We start from the raw sequence: 18,706 nt of genomic DNA on the forward strand, positions 1-18,706 counted from the left end.
ACAATCATTTCACCTCAGATTTTCCTACATTAATAGGAGGTTTGGGACTACACCTCATATTTAAAGAATAACACATGGAAAAAGGGATCTATCTTGTCTAGGAATGATAGGCACTGGGTTCTAGTTACTGTCATTGCTAAATGTCCACATATTCTCTAGCAAATAACATCTTCTTTGTGGGTGTCACATATTAGAGCTATAAAACGGGGCCATGAGTTCCCCAATACTTATAAAATTAAAATATGTTTATGTGCCAGGGTGCATTGGAGCCTTGTTATGTACTAAACACCATACAGATGAAAGATAATGAATTTAACATAGGCAAAAATTTGTTACCATGATCTTGGTTCCCTATTTCTTGTGTGTTGAAATCAAATAGCCATTTTTAGATTTTATTTTTTTTATGATATTATAATATTTTAATTATATCATTCACAAATTTGTATTCTTTTTTTTTCATTTTCTTCTCTTATTTATTTCTTTTTTTAAAATTTTTATTGGTTGTTCAAAACATTACAAAGCTCATGATATATCATCTTTCATACATTTGACTCAATTGGGTTATGAACTCCCATTTTTACCCCAAATACATATTGCAGAATCACATCGGTTACACACTCACCTTTTTACATAATGGCATATTAGTGACTGTTGTATTCTGCTACCTTTCCTATCCCCTACTATCCCCCCTCCCCTCCCCTCCCATCTTCCCTTTCTACCTCATTTTTAATTGGATTAGGAGCAGCTAGGGCTGAAAAAAACTTGAAAAGAATCGAAGTGAAAGAAACCACATCTTTGATCCTTCATCTTCTACCCCTTTCAGCAATATTCCACTTTCATGTGGCTCATGCATGGATCAAGATTCATTCATTCACTCAATCAGTCATCTTAGCAAAAACTATGTATCCAATAATTTAAATTAAACTGGGATGATTTTTATTAGTTCATTTAGCCTTTATATTAACTTTGAGTATTTTCCCATTTCTTGCAGTATTTTAGGGTTAGAAATGAGTTGGAGCTGGGAACTCAGTGGAACTTACTGAGAGTCCAACTTATCCTAAGTCTAGACCTCTATTCCCTATTGCTTTTTCCTTCCTATAGTTCCCAGCAAAATCATTCCTTGGATTTTTTTTTTTTAATACCAATGTGTGACTGATGTGTGATCATCCTTAGGGCTGTAAGGATCCAAACAGAGATCCAATTTAGTGTTACAGGAGGACTTTTTGGTGGTGGAATTCCACAGCAGCCAGCAGAGTGTGAGATGATGAGAGATGGATTTGGGAGACTTAACCTCACTCCATAGCAGCCATTCCTAACTGTGTATATTTTCATTGTGTTTAGAGCAACTGGGTTTGGGAGGTTGAAAAGAGGATAAAAGAGTGGAGACAAAAGAAGTAAGACATGCATACTCTGTCTACCCTTCTAAGAGTCCCACACTAAACAGATTCAAAAATCAAATCAGAATTCTATGTAAGGACAAAAGGATTGTTGGAAACCAATAATTTGATACATAATATAATCAGATTAGGATGTATCTCTACTACCATGTAAGTTGTAAGTCTCTATGTAGTCTTGTACAAGTGGCACATAATTGTCATTTACCTGTGTTTGGTATGTACATATGCAAGTATATACTATTGTCCATAAAATCTTGTGGTTGAGCCAGGTGTAAATTAGCAGTATGATGTTATTGCTCAGATTCTTCCAGGCAGGTTAAAATATTATTTCTGTGTATGGTACCTGTAGTGGACCAATCCAGAGAGAGAATGCACTGTCCTTTTCAGGCTTGCCAATAAAGCTGCTTCACGTATTACCCAAACAACCTGTCTTTAAAGAGAACAAAAACAAAACCTCTGACATAATCCTACACCTTGCCAAACTCGTCAGAAAGCAGATGACCTCAAACTTCCCTAACATGCAACCTATAATTACATTATTTCTCTATTTTGACTACCTAATTTCTTTGAGACTTTCTAAAATAATTAGTTTCCCACTATCTTGGCTTCTTTTGAGAAACATTCCTCATTATTTCCCTTTGGTCATTTGAAAAGGAATTTGCTATTACTTTTCTTCCTGCCTGCAATAGGACTCCTGCTAACAATATTAATAATAATAGAGCAGGGTTTGTTTTTATTGTTCTGTTTATTCTTTGCAACTTAAATACTTTATTTTTATTTTACTTTTTTGCATAGCAAAGTGCATTTTGCAGAGATATCTAATTAGGTGGGTGAGATGACATGGTTACTAATTCTGGCTGGTTCCTCTTACTCCTTCCACACTGGGGCCACTCAGTGAGGAGCGGAGAGGGGGATTTACTTTCTCCCTTTTCCATTGCTCCTGGGCTTCTGCCCAGATGACGTGAAGGACCATGAAACAAAGATTCTTTTCAGCTGTCTGTGTGCACAGGAGTGGCTGTGGATCCCCAGCTTGTCACATCTCTGGTTTGAAGATGAGCAAATAATAAGCCACACATCCAGGTTATGGGGAACATGGGAACCATCTTGCAACTGAGTGTACCCCCTTCCCCAGGGTGCACACTGACTTTGCTTGTCAGGATGGACTTCAGGGCAGGTTCGTGCCATCCGGTCAGCTCCCCAGTGGCCCTCATTCAGCTTTTGAAGTCACAGTATATTAATGGGAGGTCCTGGCTTCCGCTTTAAGCCTATTACACCCCAAAAGCTCATCTGTTACAGCTTGATATGAAATCAGTTTCACAACTGACCTGACAAACAGAAGGTGAAGCCTGGCTTTTCAGAAGTGAGGTTTGGCAGGCGAAGGAGGCAGGAAATCCAGAGGAGAATGAGTCTGTAGAGCAGTGGCTCCTTCCATCCCTTGCTACTTCCTCTGCCTGGATGGGGGAGGCTCCTGACTATTGGCATCTGGGAGCAGCCAGAGTTCAGGGAGTAGGAAATCTCTGCTTGGTCTATATGCAAAACATATGTAAGTCTGCACATTATAAATGGCATGGAGGTGCCTGAAACTGAGAAGAGTAAGGAAAATCCACCTCCTCTCTGGATGAAGCAAGGAATGAAGCTGGTTCATCATGCGATTCTTGAGGCTTTGAGACAATGGTCTGTCTTTTCATTTATTTGAACCCTCATGGAAATGGTTAATTTACACTGGGTTAGGATTTGGCTCTTTCAGTGCAGTTTCAAGAGAAGAGAGGTCACTTGATTAAGACTGAGGTACATCAGAGAGGAAAACGTCCTCACTAATTGGTGAGATATGCCAAAGCTCTCCATACCTAATGGCTGGAACCTCTTACTTCACATGCAGATCTGATTAAGGACCTTGAGATAGGGAGGTGGTCCTATCTTAGCCTAAAAGACTTAATGTTTAAGGAAACATGAGGCATGAGTGTCAGAGCCAGAGAGGGAGATGAGATAACAGGAGTAAAGGCTGGATTGATGTGGCCAGCAGGCAGGGGAAGCAGGAGGTTCCTACAGCTGAGAAAGGCAAGGGAATGGATCCTCCTTAGCTCCAGAAGGAATGACGCTAAAGGATACCTTGAGTTTCATCCAGTGAGACCCATTTTGCATTTCTGACCTTCAGAACCTCAATATAATAAATCTGTGTGGCATCTTATGCTTCTACAGGAGTGGTTGTTTGTTACAGCTATAATGAACATTATGTAGCACTACCTATTTCCTTCTCAAAGTAGCTTCTCAACAGGGTCAGCCCTGGTCACCATTAACTAAAACTTCAATGGGAAATTCTGCCAGCTCATATCCCTTTATTCTGTCTCATTTTTATTTTTTATTTCTTTTCTTATTTTCTAGTACTTACGTTCCAATAAGCTCTATAATTTACATATAGTCTTTACAATGATAGGGAGTTTGCACTTATTTACTGGTGACATTAAATAAGTAATTGCTCAATAATAATTGTTGAGTCAATAAATAAAAATGTAGTAGAACATAAGATTTTCTCCATATAACATTACTATGAAGAAGTTGATCGTGGATTTGAACTCGAAATTTATAGCTCTAATCCGTCTTTTAACTACCAGGCATACTGAGAAACAAATGACCAGGGCTATCATCTGAACATAAGTACTTTTGTAATCAAAGAATTCAAGGCTGATGGTCTGTGAACCAATCCTATGTGGATTTTGAATGTCTCCCTCAATCTCTCTTTTAATTTTTACTGTGTTGATATTGTGAGCTTTATTTTATTTTAATTTTTGGTATTCCAATATAGAGATGTGGCTTTACCTTTAGTGTTACATTAAATCTCTCTCTCTCTCTCTCTCTCTCTCTCTCTATATATATATATATATATATATATATATATATATATATATATAAAATATGTATAATATATAGTATACATTATCCAATAATAATAGCATTGCTGTTAGTTATCTAATAATATTTAACCTTCTTTAGTAATTGTCACTATTACCATGATACTAACTTACTAAAAGCTAAAGCCATTTCTATAATAGGTTAAATTATATTAACAGCCTCTAGGCATAACAAATATTTTACAAAAAAGGTACTTGCCTTTGTGCCATTAAACAGACTGGTATTTAAAAACTAAGCCCTAAGCAATTGTGTTATTATTTCGATATTGCTCTTTTCCTTTTTTACGAAATGGAATACTTTGGTTATCAGAAGCGCCATAAGTGATATATATGTGTGGGGTGTGTGTGTGTGTGTGTGTGTGTGTGTGTGTGTGTGTGTGTATGTATATGTCATAATCTGAATAAAAATAGCATTCATAGCGGTTTCTCTTGGAGCCATTGGTAAAACACTCCATCGTGGGTCTCTGTCAAGATATCTGAAAACTTTTTCTTGGCTTCTGGCTTTGAACAATTTTGAGAGCAACAACAAGGCTTCATTGTGCACTGAGATTTCTGTAAGGCAACATTCATTCAAGTGTTGATCTGCATTCACCGTCCAAGAATAACAACAGTTATTTATATAATTTTATCCATGTTTCTGTTTTTTCCTATCCATTTCACCCTTTCACCCCACCCCTGCTGAAGCACTGTGGCTTGTTTGGGATGGGGGTGGCGTGCCATTTAGACTCCATGCACATAGCAATTTTTTTTTTCTCCTGTTATTGCTCTGGGATAGAGAGACTGCACTTTTTCTTATTAACAACATTACTTGAAAGTTTGAACTTTAATATAATTTATAAGTAGTGGAATAGGTCTCACCATAAGTATATGGTCATTGACCAGAAAGGTAAATTCAATTCAAGTTAGTGTGACCACAGAAGACCAAAGGCTGTGATAAAATGTACAATCCTATGTGGTTTGATTTTTTAAGAAGCCCAGTTAAAGTCCCTATCAGAGCCCAACAGTGTTCTTATGACCCTCAAAGAGCTAGAATTTTCTATTACTTTTAGTGGTCACCTGAGTCCATAAAACTATAGGGCTATTCAATTCTTTTTTTTTTTTTTTTTTTTAGATTCAAACAGCAATTCTTTATTCCCGAACTCAGGCTATTCAATTCTTATTGAGAAAATCTTTCCAATGGCTTGAATCAAGGATTACGAAATTGAATGTTCATGTCCTTATGATAATATATGCCACTTGAGCTACACAACCTGTTATTTGAGCTGAAATATACTGAAATGTAAAAAGTATCGAAAAGAGTTTTGTATTAAAGGATTGTTTAAAAAATAATTTAAAAATAATGTTCCCAGATAGTTCTAGTTTTATATAAAGGCTTTTACAACCATGGCTCCAAGGTCTTTTCTATGTTCAGTGCCAGAGGGGAGCAGAGAGCTAGAACTAAGCCAGAGGTCAATATATAGTTCTACTTATACCGAAAAGGAGACTGACTAACGGGGTTAGTTACAATATGCTGAAGATCAAGGTGAACCCAGTCATTGTCATTATTTATAAACAGCCTTTCAGGGACTGAAGATTGCTACTGGATTTGGGGCTGTGGGTAGATAAGTCACATGGATGGTGCTATTGTGTCCAGGTGGCCATGTATTCACCTAGTGGTCAGACCTGCAGGCAGAAAGGACTTTTCCTTTAGTTTGGGGAACTGTCAAAGTCTAATTAGAATATGAGGATATTAGGTCCAATGAAATGACTTCAGGTTTAGGATGAGCCAGCAGCAGAGACTTAGAGGTGAATTAGAAATTCGGGACTACACTAGGTCAACGCAATTAGATACGGGAAGTTAGCAACTCAGTGGTGTACCTGATTGGGTTCCTTGAGCAGCAGACTGTGAACCAGGGTTTGAATGCAGGTAGTTTGTTTGGAATATGAAGAAATATTGTTAGAGAGCCAGGGAAGTGGGGCAAGGAGGGGTAGGCAGCATACAGAGAACTTTTTATCAAGGCAGTTACAGAGGGCAACTGAGGCTTAATCTTGCTGGAAAACTCTGGGAGTGTATGTAGATTGCATCTCAGAATTAGTCTCTGGAGTGGTGTAGGAGCTGGGTTATTTACACTTCCAGTCTTCTGTATGGCTGGTAACTTAAGCTCCTCAGAGCAAGAAAATGCCACAGGTTAAGGTATTGATAATTGGACAGCTCATGATTTTGTCCAAGTTGTCTGGAAGATCAGGGAAGTTTGAATCAGCAGGTACAGAGCTTCAGAAGGAACAAATAATGAAGGATGGATGGGAAGCCAGTTCTGACAACTTATCTACCAGAAAAGACCTCTTGTACCCAGTACCCACCACCACTACTACCCTAACAATATGGCAGGTAAAGTTGACCACAGGGGAACAGACAGGAAATACTAACACTTGTTACTGCAGTTCCAACCTTCTTTAGTCTGTACCCTCGGGCATTGTCAGATTGCCTGAGGCCAGTTGTAGTAGCCAGGATGCAACTTATAAAAGCAAAGAGAACCTAATCAAGAGTTCAGTGGAGAGATCTGGGTTGGAGCCCAAATGCTGTCATTAGCTATCTTTATTCTTGGGGCAACTCATTCTACATTTCTGTTTTCATTTGTGTGTGTGTGTGTGTGTGTGTGTGTAAAATGGGAAATAAAGAGTCAATTTTACTTTCTAAAAGTTTTTTAAAGAAATGTGAAAATATAGATATATAAAAATCCTTTGTAAGTTATAAAGCATTGTGCAAATGTTTTTCATTATGATTAATTTGAGTTGCTGGCTGAAAATAACATCAAGTCTATTGTCCATAAATTGGCCTAAACAGGACATGTTTGAACATGGCCACATATTTTTCTTTGAAATTGCTTATAAATATACAAATACTCAACACACACACACACACACACACACACACGCGCGCGCGCACACACACACACACACACACACACTCTTTAGTTAATCAATGAAGACCACTGAATTGTCACATTTAGCCTAGAGTCCTACAGCAAAACATGGAAAATATAACTGCAAGCAACCTTCAGTGAGTGAATGAGGAATGAATTGATTTGAAAAGAGTCACTTTTCTTTTTTTCATTAACTCAATCATCATAAATACATTTGTGACTTTGGGAATTTCTTATTTTATGTAACTATTTCAGGTTGAAGAATTTTGAAACCAATGATTTAGCATTTTCTCCTACGGAAAATTTTGGAGATGACAGTGGACTTGCTGCATATGTGGCGAAAGCTATCGACCCATCCATCAGTTGGAAAGATATTGAGTGGCTGAGGGGACTGACATCACTGCCTATTGTTGCAAAGGGCATCCTAAGAGGTTTGTTTATTTCTCAATTGGAATCCATACTAACTTTAGTGGATATGGCCATGCCTTTTTTTTAAAGGGAAAACAATCAGAAAGAACTTATTATGGAAATCAAAAGACACATTCCAATTCTCAATTCTCTCTTCTGATGTTAGTGAGTAAATATCTACTCATTCTTAGGTAATATTCAGAAACAAAGCTGGTAAGTAAGAAGTTACCTTTTTCAAAGTGTTTGTGATGTCATCAACTTGTTCTGGAGCCATTACTGAGTCACGGAACTTGGCAAAATCTTGTAGAACATCACATCACGAATACATGGCTTTGCCTAAAAGATACAATAGTTGCTCTTAGACCAAAGATGCCCCAAATGAAGGAACTAGAACAGCCAGATCTGTTGTTTTAAGAGTCTTTTCTCTTTCCTGTGCTACCTCCAAGTACCAACGGCCAGGGCTAATATTTGACTGTGGCGAAATTCCCATTATCTCTCTGTGAAGAATGGTGGATAATTCTCAATTATCAACCCATGGATAGTAAGGAAGTTGATTCTTACTCCAGAATCCACATGTATACAAGTCCCACAAGGATTTATAATCACTATAATGACTTTGGATTGCCAATGTTTTGGAGTGTTCTCTCAAAAAAAAGTGTTTTCTTTTAAAACATTTTGCTTCCCCCCACCCCCAGCATGGTTATATAGATAGCTTAAAAAAAACACTTGAAAAAAAAAGTGAAATGTTTGAGTAAGTAGTTTTGGGATGAGAGAGTATATTAACTTATCTCAGAGTCTAACAAATCAAACTCTGTTCCTGAAGTTTACTTGAATGTGTGTCATGTGGTCTCTACTTATAAATCTCTAAGCATGCTCCCTACTTTGACTGTGTCATCTATGCACTAAAAAAAAAAAAAAATTAAATGAAAGAATGGACTCAGTGCAGCTTTTAGAGATATGTTTAAACAGGGGTCTAGCTTAATCTTTGCTTTTGAAAAATGCATTGTCACACTGTTTACTATTGATCATTATCTGAATTCAAAATTTCTATGAGTTTTATACCATAGTGATTAAATTCTGATTTACATACACCTTTAAACAACAGTTTCACTTCTTATATTTGCAACCATCTTGTCCCCCAACTTTCTGTAGCCACACAACCTTAGGTACTAAAGAACATTAACAGGGATGTTCTGTGTCATTTATTCATTGATTCTTGCTTCTTTTCATTCATTCATTCATTCATTCCATGCACATTTATTGTACTTATTTTGTGCTAAAGGTTTTTATGGTATAATTTAAGATGCTTGGCCTAAAGAAGAGTCTGTTGTTATAGGAGACAAACATATAAAAAAGCATTTGGGGTTGTTTAAAATGTTGAAGTCTAAAACATTAAAGATATACTAGGCAGTGTAAGGCATTGCCTTTAAATTGTTGGACAATTATAAGAGCAGATTAGAAAAGGTTTCACTTCAGAATGAAGATACTTGAATTTCATTCTGATAACGGGTCAACAGATTGTATTACAGACTGAAATAGTAGTGGAATAAATCACTTATGGGTAACAACTTATATAACATGTAAGGCATTTTAGGGAATGTAGACTTTAAGGTGGTTGAGAATCACTGAAGCATCTGAATCAGGGAAGCCACCTCATCAGATTAGCACCTTAGAAAAATCATGTTTTGTAAAATTGACCTAATGGATGGAGGTGGCCAGGAAGAACATTCAGGAAGTGTGACTGTCCAGGTAAGAAATGATTGTCAGGGAAGAGAATTAGAAGATAAAATTGAATTAGAATATTAATATGGTGAATCTCAGAGATGACCTGGGAGATCTGGCTTTAAATCACTAAAGAAGAACAAACTTTTAGTCTAGTTCCCACATGGTCTCAGTTAAATAAGGAATAATTATAAAAAATTAGGTCATTTTATTGAATCCCAGTTTTCAATTCTGGATTCCCAATTTATGTCATTTTCTACTTTTTGCCCAATAGGTTATTAAGCAAATCCTTTACATTACATTCACTATCATGGGTTACATTGAAAAATACTTTTGCATCTAGAATTTTAGTCTGTAATCATTTTTCCCAAGACTACTACCACCACCACCACCATCATCATCACCTCTCTTTTTTCTTGTGTATATGGATTATCTGGCTCATTTTTACATGTTTTCACAATATTTTGCACATATCAGGTAGCCCAAATGTTTATTGGATAAAATACTTGGTAAAAACTCTAAGCCTATATAATTAGAACTCAAAAAGCAAGATAAAGAAATAGAGCATTTGGCATTTGAAAAGAAGTTAGTTATTTATAAATGTAAGTTTATATTGTCCAGTTTTTCCTGTAACTATTTGTTTCATTTATTTAGCAAACAACAATCATCTCTATAACAGCAACTACATCAAATAATGCTCATGCACAATCTGGAGATGAGGATGGGAAGGTGGATGAGTTCTGGGAAATCCAGTACTCACGTCACAAGCCTTCTTCCAGAATCACATGGATTGACTGAGAGTCATCCCTTTCCTTTCATTTTCCTTTTACCAGAAGTACGCAGATTATGTTCACTGGAACATAAACTCATGAGCATCTGGAAAGATCTAGGTTTAACATCCCATCCTTACCACCATTTTAAGAATTGCATTTTAGTGGATGCACATTGGAATGCAAGATGTAATCCCTTGCTGTGGTTAAACTTGGTCCTTGGAGAACATCAACACAAGCTCCAAACGTGTACTTCAGACAGGATTTGGTCTTTGCCAGAATTCACACTAATAAACAAATGACTCATGAGCAAAGGCATAATCTTTTTTGGTATTCTTTTTAAATGAGGTTATCTCACTTCCACTGTGGCTTTTTTTTTTTTTTTTGCATCTACAGAAGTGTTGTTTAATTAATTCTTTTTATGGTTGGTTTGCTCATTTAAGACACTTTAAATAATATTTTACTCAGGCTGTTTCGATTGTGTTCAAAATTGCTGCCCAGTTATCTAGAATTCAGAAGACTTTAGTGTAAATCTTGATGACCTATATTTCACTTTGATATTTTAGATTAAATATGAAAATATTATATTAATAAAGATAGAAAACAATATGAATATTTATCAATTATTTTGCGTCTTAAATGATCAGTGTAATTTAGTGGCAAATTAACAAATAAGGAATGACAAACCAGTAAACTATGACTGTTAATGAAAATATCAAAGATTCATGAATATTTTGCTAAGTCAGAATATTTTGACCTTCTCATGAAGGCAAAATTGCTTTCCTGTCCAGGTTATAAATACAAAAAAAATTAAGTGCAAAAGACAGATTTATAAGCAGCTAATTAAAAGAGCTTATATCCACTCAAGAATTCTTCTTACTGTCTTCGCTTCTCTATAAGCTCCTGCTTCTATCCCCTGAGAAAAATCTTTCTGTTGTTGTTTGGCCTTATAGTCCTACACTGCCTGGAGAACATGGAAACCCATTTGAAATAATGGAAAACACCAATCTATTTCTTAAATAACATTTACTTCAAATGCAGGGTACTTTATAATCATCCTCCAGACTAGCATGAAACTTTATTGCTATAAACAGAACACAAATAAATTTCCCAAAGCATCCAGCAAATGAATCTTCCTCTACCTAACTCATCTTCTTAGTTTATATTCCCTGCACTACCAGATGACTATATTAGTAATATTTCATAATCATCTGAGTACTCAACATGTGTCAAACACTTTCCAAACACTCAATTTATTTATTCCTCAGTCTGAGGAGAGAATAACCTACACAACAGTCATTTGATTTTTGACAAAGGGTACCAAAACCATACACTGGAGACAAAACAACCTGTTTTACAAGCAGTGCTGGGAAAATTGGACATTCATATATAGAAAACATGAAACTAGATTCCTATATCTAACCCTGTACAGATACCTCAAAACGGGTCAAAGACAGAAGAATAAGACCAGAAATTTTGCAACTGTTAGAAGAAGAAATAGGGGAAACACTTCAACATATACATATACTTCAGCAAAAACCACTGACTAGGAGGACTCTTATAGCTTAGGAGATAAGAGAAAGAATCAATAAATGGGATGGCATCAAATTAAGAAGCTCTGCAAAGCATAGGAAAGAATTGACAGTGACTCTATAATGGGAGAAAATCTTCACCAGTTACTCTTCCAATAATGTCTGGAATGCATGAAGAAGTAAAAAACAAAAATGAAAACAAACAAATACCCCTCCCCAACACAACATTGAAAAAAGCAAATACCCAATCAATAAATGGGCAACTGAATCCAGCAGACATTAAAAAATATGAAAGATCAACAATTATATGGAAAAAACCTCAATATCTTTAGCCGTGAGGGAAATGCAAATCAAAACTGCACTGAAAAGTGAGATTGACAAACATCAAGAATGTAAATAGCAATAAATGTTGATGAAGATGTGGGGGGAAAAGGAACTCTTTTGGTATAAATGTAAATCAGTGCAGTCTCTCTGAAAATCAATATGGAAGTTCCTTAAAAAGCTAAAAACAGAACTGCCGTGTGGTCCAGCTATACTACTCCTTCATATTTATCCAAGAGATACAGTCATATCCATGTTTATTGCAGCACAATGCACAATAACCAAGTTATGGAATAAGCCTGGGTGTACGTTAAGAGATGAATGGGTAAAGGAAATATAGCATTCAAACAAAATGGCCTTTCATTCAGCCATAAACAAGAAAGAAATTATGCATTTTCAGGAAAATAGAGACCATATTTTTGAGCAAAATGAGTCAGACTTAGGAAATTATTGTATGTTTTCTCTTATGTGGAAACAAGAGGGGAAAAGAAACAACTAGGAGGAAAAACGGGATTCAATGAAAGTAGAAGAACAACCATTAGAATATAGGAAAGGGATCTTGGGGAGGGAGGATGGGATTGTGGGAAAGGTACTGGGAATAAAATCGATCAAATTATGTTTTTATATATGGGAAAATATGTCACAATGAAACCCAGCATTCTACTTAATTAATATACATCAATAAAAAATTTCAGGTAGTCCTATGACTTGGTCTAAGAAGTCAATAACTTCTTCATTCTGTATAGGATCTATTAATAATATTCTGTGGTGGCAGAAATCAAATACAAGTAGGAAGAATACATACATGCTCAATTATGGGGTTCACATAGTATCATAATTCACATATTTCAATATGTGCTTTTTAAAATATTTGACTTTTCTATTTGGTATCATGCATGCAAGTACATAACCACACCAAACCACATCATTTTGGAACATAATTTTACATTGCTTGTTAATGTTATTTATGACTATATCTAAACTTAAAAAAATACCCTACTGTATATCTTTATTAGGATAGGTAAGCTTATATAAACATCAGCTGTCCAATATAATAATCACCAGTCACTAACTGCCTAAATTAAGTAAAATTAAATAAAGGTAAAATTCAGTTCCTTAGTCACAGTGCCACATTTCAATTACTGCATGTGGCAGGTGGTCACTGTATGGAAGTGAACAGATAAAGAATATTTTCATTTTCACCCAGAATTCAATTGGACAGCAGTGCATTAAGACCATACCATTAGAGAACCATTTTGAAAATACACTTTAATTGATATGCCTTGGACGAAATATATAGGTACCCTCTTATCAAACACAAGACTTCATTCTTACTGACATGTATAAATCAATGACAGCAAGGCTAAACAGATGAAGAACACAAATAGACAAAAACTTTCAAGGAATTTATGAAAAAAAACAACAATAAGGGAGAATTTTGATTAAAGAAAAATAGAAAATTATAGCTCAAGGTGGGCTCTCTGGGAACACATAGGAGACAGAGAAAATTATGTAATGGACTATAAGACTTTCAATCCCAATAGAATAGGAGCAGTCATAGAGGGTGAAGATAGGTAATGGGTCCCCAAAATTACAAATACAGAAATGAGCAAGAAGGTAGAGGGCTCTAGGCAGTTGCCTCTAAGGGACAATAAGATGAATGACATAGATTAGACAGAATAATGGGAAATTTTGAAGAACTTGAGGATATACTAAATTCTCAGTATAAATGGATAGAAAAATTGGATTGTTGCAGCCTCTAAACCCAAACCTGTTAAATCCTAGTTTTCATAGGATGTTTTTTTTTTTCCCCCAGGTGATGATGCCAGGAAGGCAGTTAAGCATGGTCTGGATGGGATCTTAGTGTCCAATCATGGCGCTCGACAACTTGATGGAGTGCCAGCCACCGTGAGTTTCCTCAAGTGCTGAGATTTCTCTTTGGCTCCCACTTCCATCTCAATTTTGACTCTCTCTATGTCTGCTTATTCTATGTGCAAATTTTTGTCATCACACAAGGTGAACTATGTGTGGATATGCGACATCATAGATTTTCAGTGGCACAGAACAATTGAAATCAACTAATAGGAGTATTTTTAATCAATCTAGTACATTTATTCATAAATTCATAAGTAAGTCTTTGTTAAGTAATCAGGCATTTGTGAGCAGGGGTGTCCTTGTGATCATAGGTACTTCAGCAGTTATCATAAAGGGGAGGAAATATTAAGCAATGAGAATCCAAAAAAGATTAGCTCATCTTTTTGTTGGTTTTTTCTTTTTTTGAGGAATGACCTCCAGGCAATGAATTTCCCTCTTAAAACTGCTTTCCTTGTGTCCCATAGATTCCGATATGTTGTGTCTGTATTTTCATTTGTCTCTAAGAATTTTTTGATTTTCTCCTTTATGTCTTCTGTAACCCATTGATCATTCAGTAACATATTGTTCATTTTCCATGAGATGTATGATTTTTCCTTCCTTCTTTTATTGTTGATTTCCAGTTTCATTCCATTATGATCAGATAAAATGCATGGTATTATCTCTACCCCTTTATATTTACTGAGGGTCCCAACAAAAAAATGAGCTCATACTTCATCTCAAAGCCCTAGAAAAGGAAGAACAAAACAACAGCAAATATAGCAGAAGGCAAGAAATAATTAAAATCAGAGCAGAAATCAATGAAATTGAAACAAAAGAAACTATTGAAAAAATTGACAAAACTAAAAGTTGGTTCTTTAAAAAAATAAATAAGATCGACAGACCCTTAGCCATGCTAACGAAGAGAAGAAGAGAGAGAACTCAAATTACTAACATATGAGATGAAAAAGGAAATATCACAACAGATACTACAGAAAACAGAAGACAATTAGAAATTATTTTGAAACCCTATATTCCAATAAAATAGAAGATAGTGAAGACATTGATAAATTTCTTAAGTCATATGATTTGCCCATACTGAATCAGGAGGATACACACAATTTGAACAGACCAATATCAATGGATGAAATAGAAGAAGCAATCAAAGGACTACCAACCAAGAAAAGCCCAGGACCGGATGGGTATACAGCGGAGTTTTACAAAACCTTTAAAGAAGAATTAAAACCAATACTTTTCAAGTTATTTCAGGAAATAGAAAAAAGAGGGTGCCCTTCCAAATTCATTCTATGAGGCCAACATCACCCTGATTCCGAAACCAAAGACACCTCAAAGAAAGAAAACTACAGACCAATGTCTCTAATGAACTTAGATGCAAAAATCCTCAATAAAATTCTGGCGAATCAGATACAAGAACACATCAAAAAAATTGTGCACCATGATCAAGTAGGATTCATCCCTGGGATGCAAGGATGGATCAATACATAGAAATCAATAAATGTTACTCACCACATCATTAGACTTAAAGATAAGAACCATATGATCATCTCGATAGATGCAGAAAAAGCATTCGACAAAGTACAGCATCCCTTTATGTTCAAAACACTAGAAAAACTAGGGATAACAGGAACTTACCTCAACATTGTAAAAGCTATCTATGCTAAGCCTCAGGCTAGCATCATTCTGAATGGAGAAAAATTGAAGGCATTCCCTCTAAAATCTGGAACAAGACAGGGATGCCCTCTATCACTACTTCTATTCAATATAGTCCTCGAAACACTGGCCAGAGCAATTAGATGAAAGAAATTAAAGGCATAAAAATAGGAAAAGAAGAACTTAAATTATCACTATTTGCGGACAACATGATTCTATACCTAGAAGACCCAAAAGGGTCTACAAAGAAACTACTAGAATTAATAAATGAATTCAGAAAAGTGGCAGGATATAAAATCAACATGCATAAATCAAAGGCATTCCTGTATATCAGTGAAAAAAGTTCTGAAATGGAAATGAGGACAAACACCCCATTCACAATATCCTCAAAAAAAAAAAAACTTGGGAATCAACCTAACAAAAGAGGTGAAAGACTTATACAATGAAAACTACAAAACCCTAAAGAGAGAAATAGAAGAAGATCTTAGAAGATGGAAAAATATACCCTGTTCATGGAGGGGCAGAACTAACATCATCAAAATGGCGATATTACCAAAAGTTCTCTATAGGTTCAATGCAATGCCAATCAAAATCCCGATGACATTTCTTGTAGAAATAGATAAAGCAATCATGAAATTCATATGGAAAAATAAAAGACCCAGAATAGCAAAAGCAACTCTAAGCAGGAAGTGTGAATCAGGCGGTATAGAGATACCAGATTTCAAACTATATTACAGAGCAATAGTAACAAAAACAGCATGGTACTGGTACCAAAACAGGTGGGTGGACCAATGGTACAGAATAGAGGACACAGAGACTAATCCACAAAGTTACAATTCTCTTATATTTGATAAAGGGGCTAAAAGCATGCAATGGAGGAAGGATAGCATCTTCAACAAATGGTGCTGGGAAAACTGGAAATCCATATGCAACAAAATGAAACTGAATCCCTTTCTCTCGCCATGCACAAAAGTTAACTCAAAATGGATCAAGGAGCTTGATATCAAATCAGAGACTCTGCGTCTGATGGAAGAAAAAGTTGGCTCCGATCTACAGATTGTGGGGTCGGGCTCCAAATTTCTTAATAGGACACCCATAGCACAAGAGTTAATAACAAGAATCAACAAATGGGGCTTACTTAAACTAAAAAGTTTTTTCTCAGCAAGAGAAACAATAAGAGAGGTAAATAGGGAGCCTACATCCTGGAAACAAATTTTTACTCCTCACACTTCAGATAGAGCTCTAATATCCAGAATATACAAAGAAATCAAAAAATTAAACAATAAGAAAACAAATAACCCAATCAACAAATGGGCCAAGGACCTGAACAGACACTTCTCAGAAGAGGACATACAATCAATCAATAAGTACATGAAAAAATGCTCACCATCTCTAGCAGTCAGAGAAATGCAAATCAAAACTACCCTAAGATATCATCTTACTCCAGTGAGATTGGCAGCCATTATGAAGTCAAACAACAACAAGTGCTGGGAGGATGTGGGGAAAAGGGTACACTTGTACATTGCTGGTGGGACTGCAAATTGGTGCAGCCAATTTGGAAAGCAGTATGGAGATTCCTTGGAAAGCTGGGAATGGAACCACCATTTGACCCAGCTATTCCCCTTCTTGGACTATTCCCTAAAGACCTTAAAAGAGCGTGCTATAGGGACTCTGCTACAACAATGTTCATAGTAGCACAATTCACAATAGCTAGACTGTGGAACCAACCTAGATGCCCTTCAATAGATGAATGGATAAAAAAATGTGGCATTTATACACAATGGAGTATTACTCTGCACTAAAAAATGACAAAACCATGGAATTTGCAGGGAAATGGATGGCACTAGAGCAGATTATGCTAAGTGAAACTAGCCAGTCCCTAAAAAATAAATGCCAAATATCTTCTTTGATATAAGGAGAGCAACTAAGAACAGAGCAGGGAGGAAGAGCATGAGAAGAAGATCACCACTAAACAGGGATGAGAGGGGGGAGGGAAAGAGAGAGAGAAGGGAAATTGCATGGTAAAGGAAGGAGACCCTCATTGTTATACAAAATTATATATAAGAGGAAGTGAGGAGAAAGGGGAAAAAACAAGAGAGAGAAATGAATTACAGTAGATGGGGTAGAGAGAGAAGATGGGAAGGGAGGGGAGGGAAGGGGAGGGGAGGGAGGATAGTAGAGGATAGGAAAGGCAACAGAATACAACATACACTAGTATGGCAGTAGGTAAAAAAGTGGATGTATAACTGATGTGAATCTGCAATATGTATACAGGGTAAAAATGGGAGTTCATAATCTGCTTGAATCAAATGTATGAAATATGATATGTCAAGAACTTTGTAATGTTTTGAACAACTAATTAAAAAGATTAGCTAATAGAAAATTGTGGAAATTATAAAAAGCTTTGGTGGAGTTAGAGATCATAGGCTCAATTATGACAAGAAGTCAGGAAGAGGGATACATTGGAATTTCCTGAAGAGGTGGGAATGGAATTTAAAAAATTTGTTTATTTATGATTTTTGTGGTGCTGGGGTTGAATCCAGGACCTGGTATATGGTAGGCAAGCACTGTATTACCAAGCTATGTGTGTAGCTCCTAGGGGTGGGAATTGAAAAGCTACACAAAGAAAGTAAAGAGGACAGAATATAGAAATCCTATGGCCCAGTTAAGCAGAATTCAGCAGCAAACAGGCTGCTCTGTTGAGCTGTGAACTATCTTGGTTGCACATTGTATCACCTGGAGAACTTTGAGAATCATGATGCCCAGGCTGCTGTGCAGATCCATTCATCAGAATTTCATATCATCGGGAGGCACATAGACACCAATACATTTTAAAGCTATCCAGGAGATTTCAGGGTGAATCTGTGGTTATTAAATACTTTGCACACCATGCTAGACAAATTAGAGTTCATAACCTAGATATAAAAATGAGCTAAACTGGCTGGGTACAGTGGCACATGCCTGTAATCCCAGAAGCTTGGGAGGCTGAGGCAGGAGGATTTCGAGTTCAAAGCCAGCCCCAGCAAAAGCAAGGTGCTAAACAACTCAGTGAGACCCTGTCTCTAAATAACATACAAAATAGGGCTGGGGATGTGGCTCAGTGGAAGAGTGCCCCTGAGTTCAATCCCTGGTACTGCCTCCCCCGCCAAACAAAACAAAATAAAACAAAAAACTAAACTGGCTTGCAAATTGTGGCAATAAGTTAGATCTCTAACAAAGAGC

General features: G+C 36.3%; 1 protein-coding gene across 1 annotated transcript in view; it reads left to right on the plus strand.

Annotated features, from left to right (window-relative positions):
- The window catches only part of Hao1 (hydroxyacid oxidase 1), a 55,317-nt gene that overhangs the window by 27,301 nt on the left and 9,310 nt on the right, over nt 1-18,706 (plus strand). Inside the window, exons 4-5 of the mRNA XM_076848962.2 lie at nt 7,465-7,640; nt 13,779-13,870. Of these exons, the coding sequence (XP_076705077.1) occupies nt 7,465-7,640; nt 13,779-13,870 (268 nt within the window). The remainder of the gene's footprint in view (nt 1-7,464; nt 7,641-13,778; nt 13,871-18,706) is intronic.

Source organism: Callospermophilus lateralis, chromosome 3 (genome assembly GCF_048772815.1).
Source record: "Callospermophilus lateralis isolate mCalLat2 chromosome 3, mCalLat2.hap1, whole genome shotgun sequence".
NCBI classification, from domain to species: Eukaryota; Metazoa; Chordata; class Mammalia; order Rodentia; family Sciuridae; genus Callospermophilus; species Callospermophilus lateralis.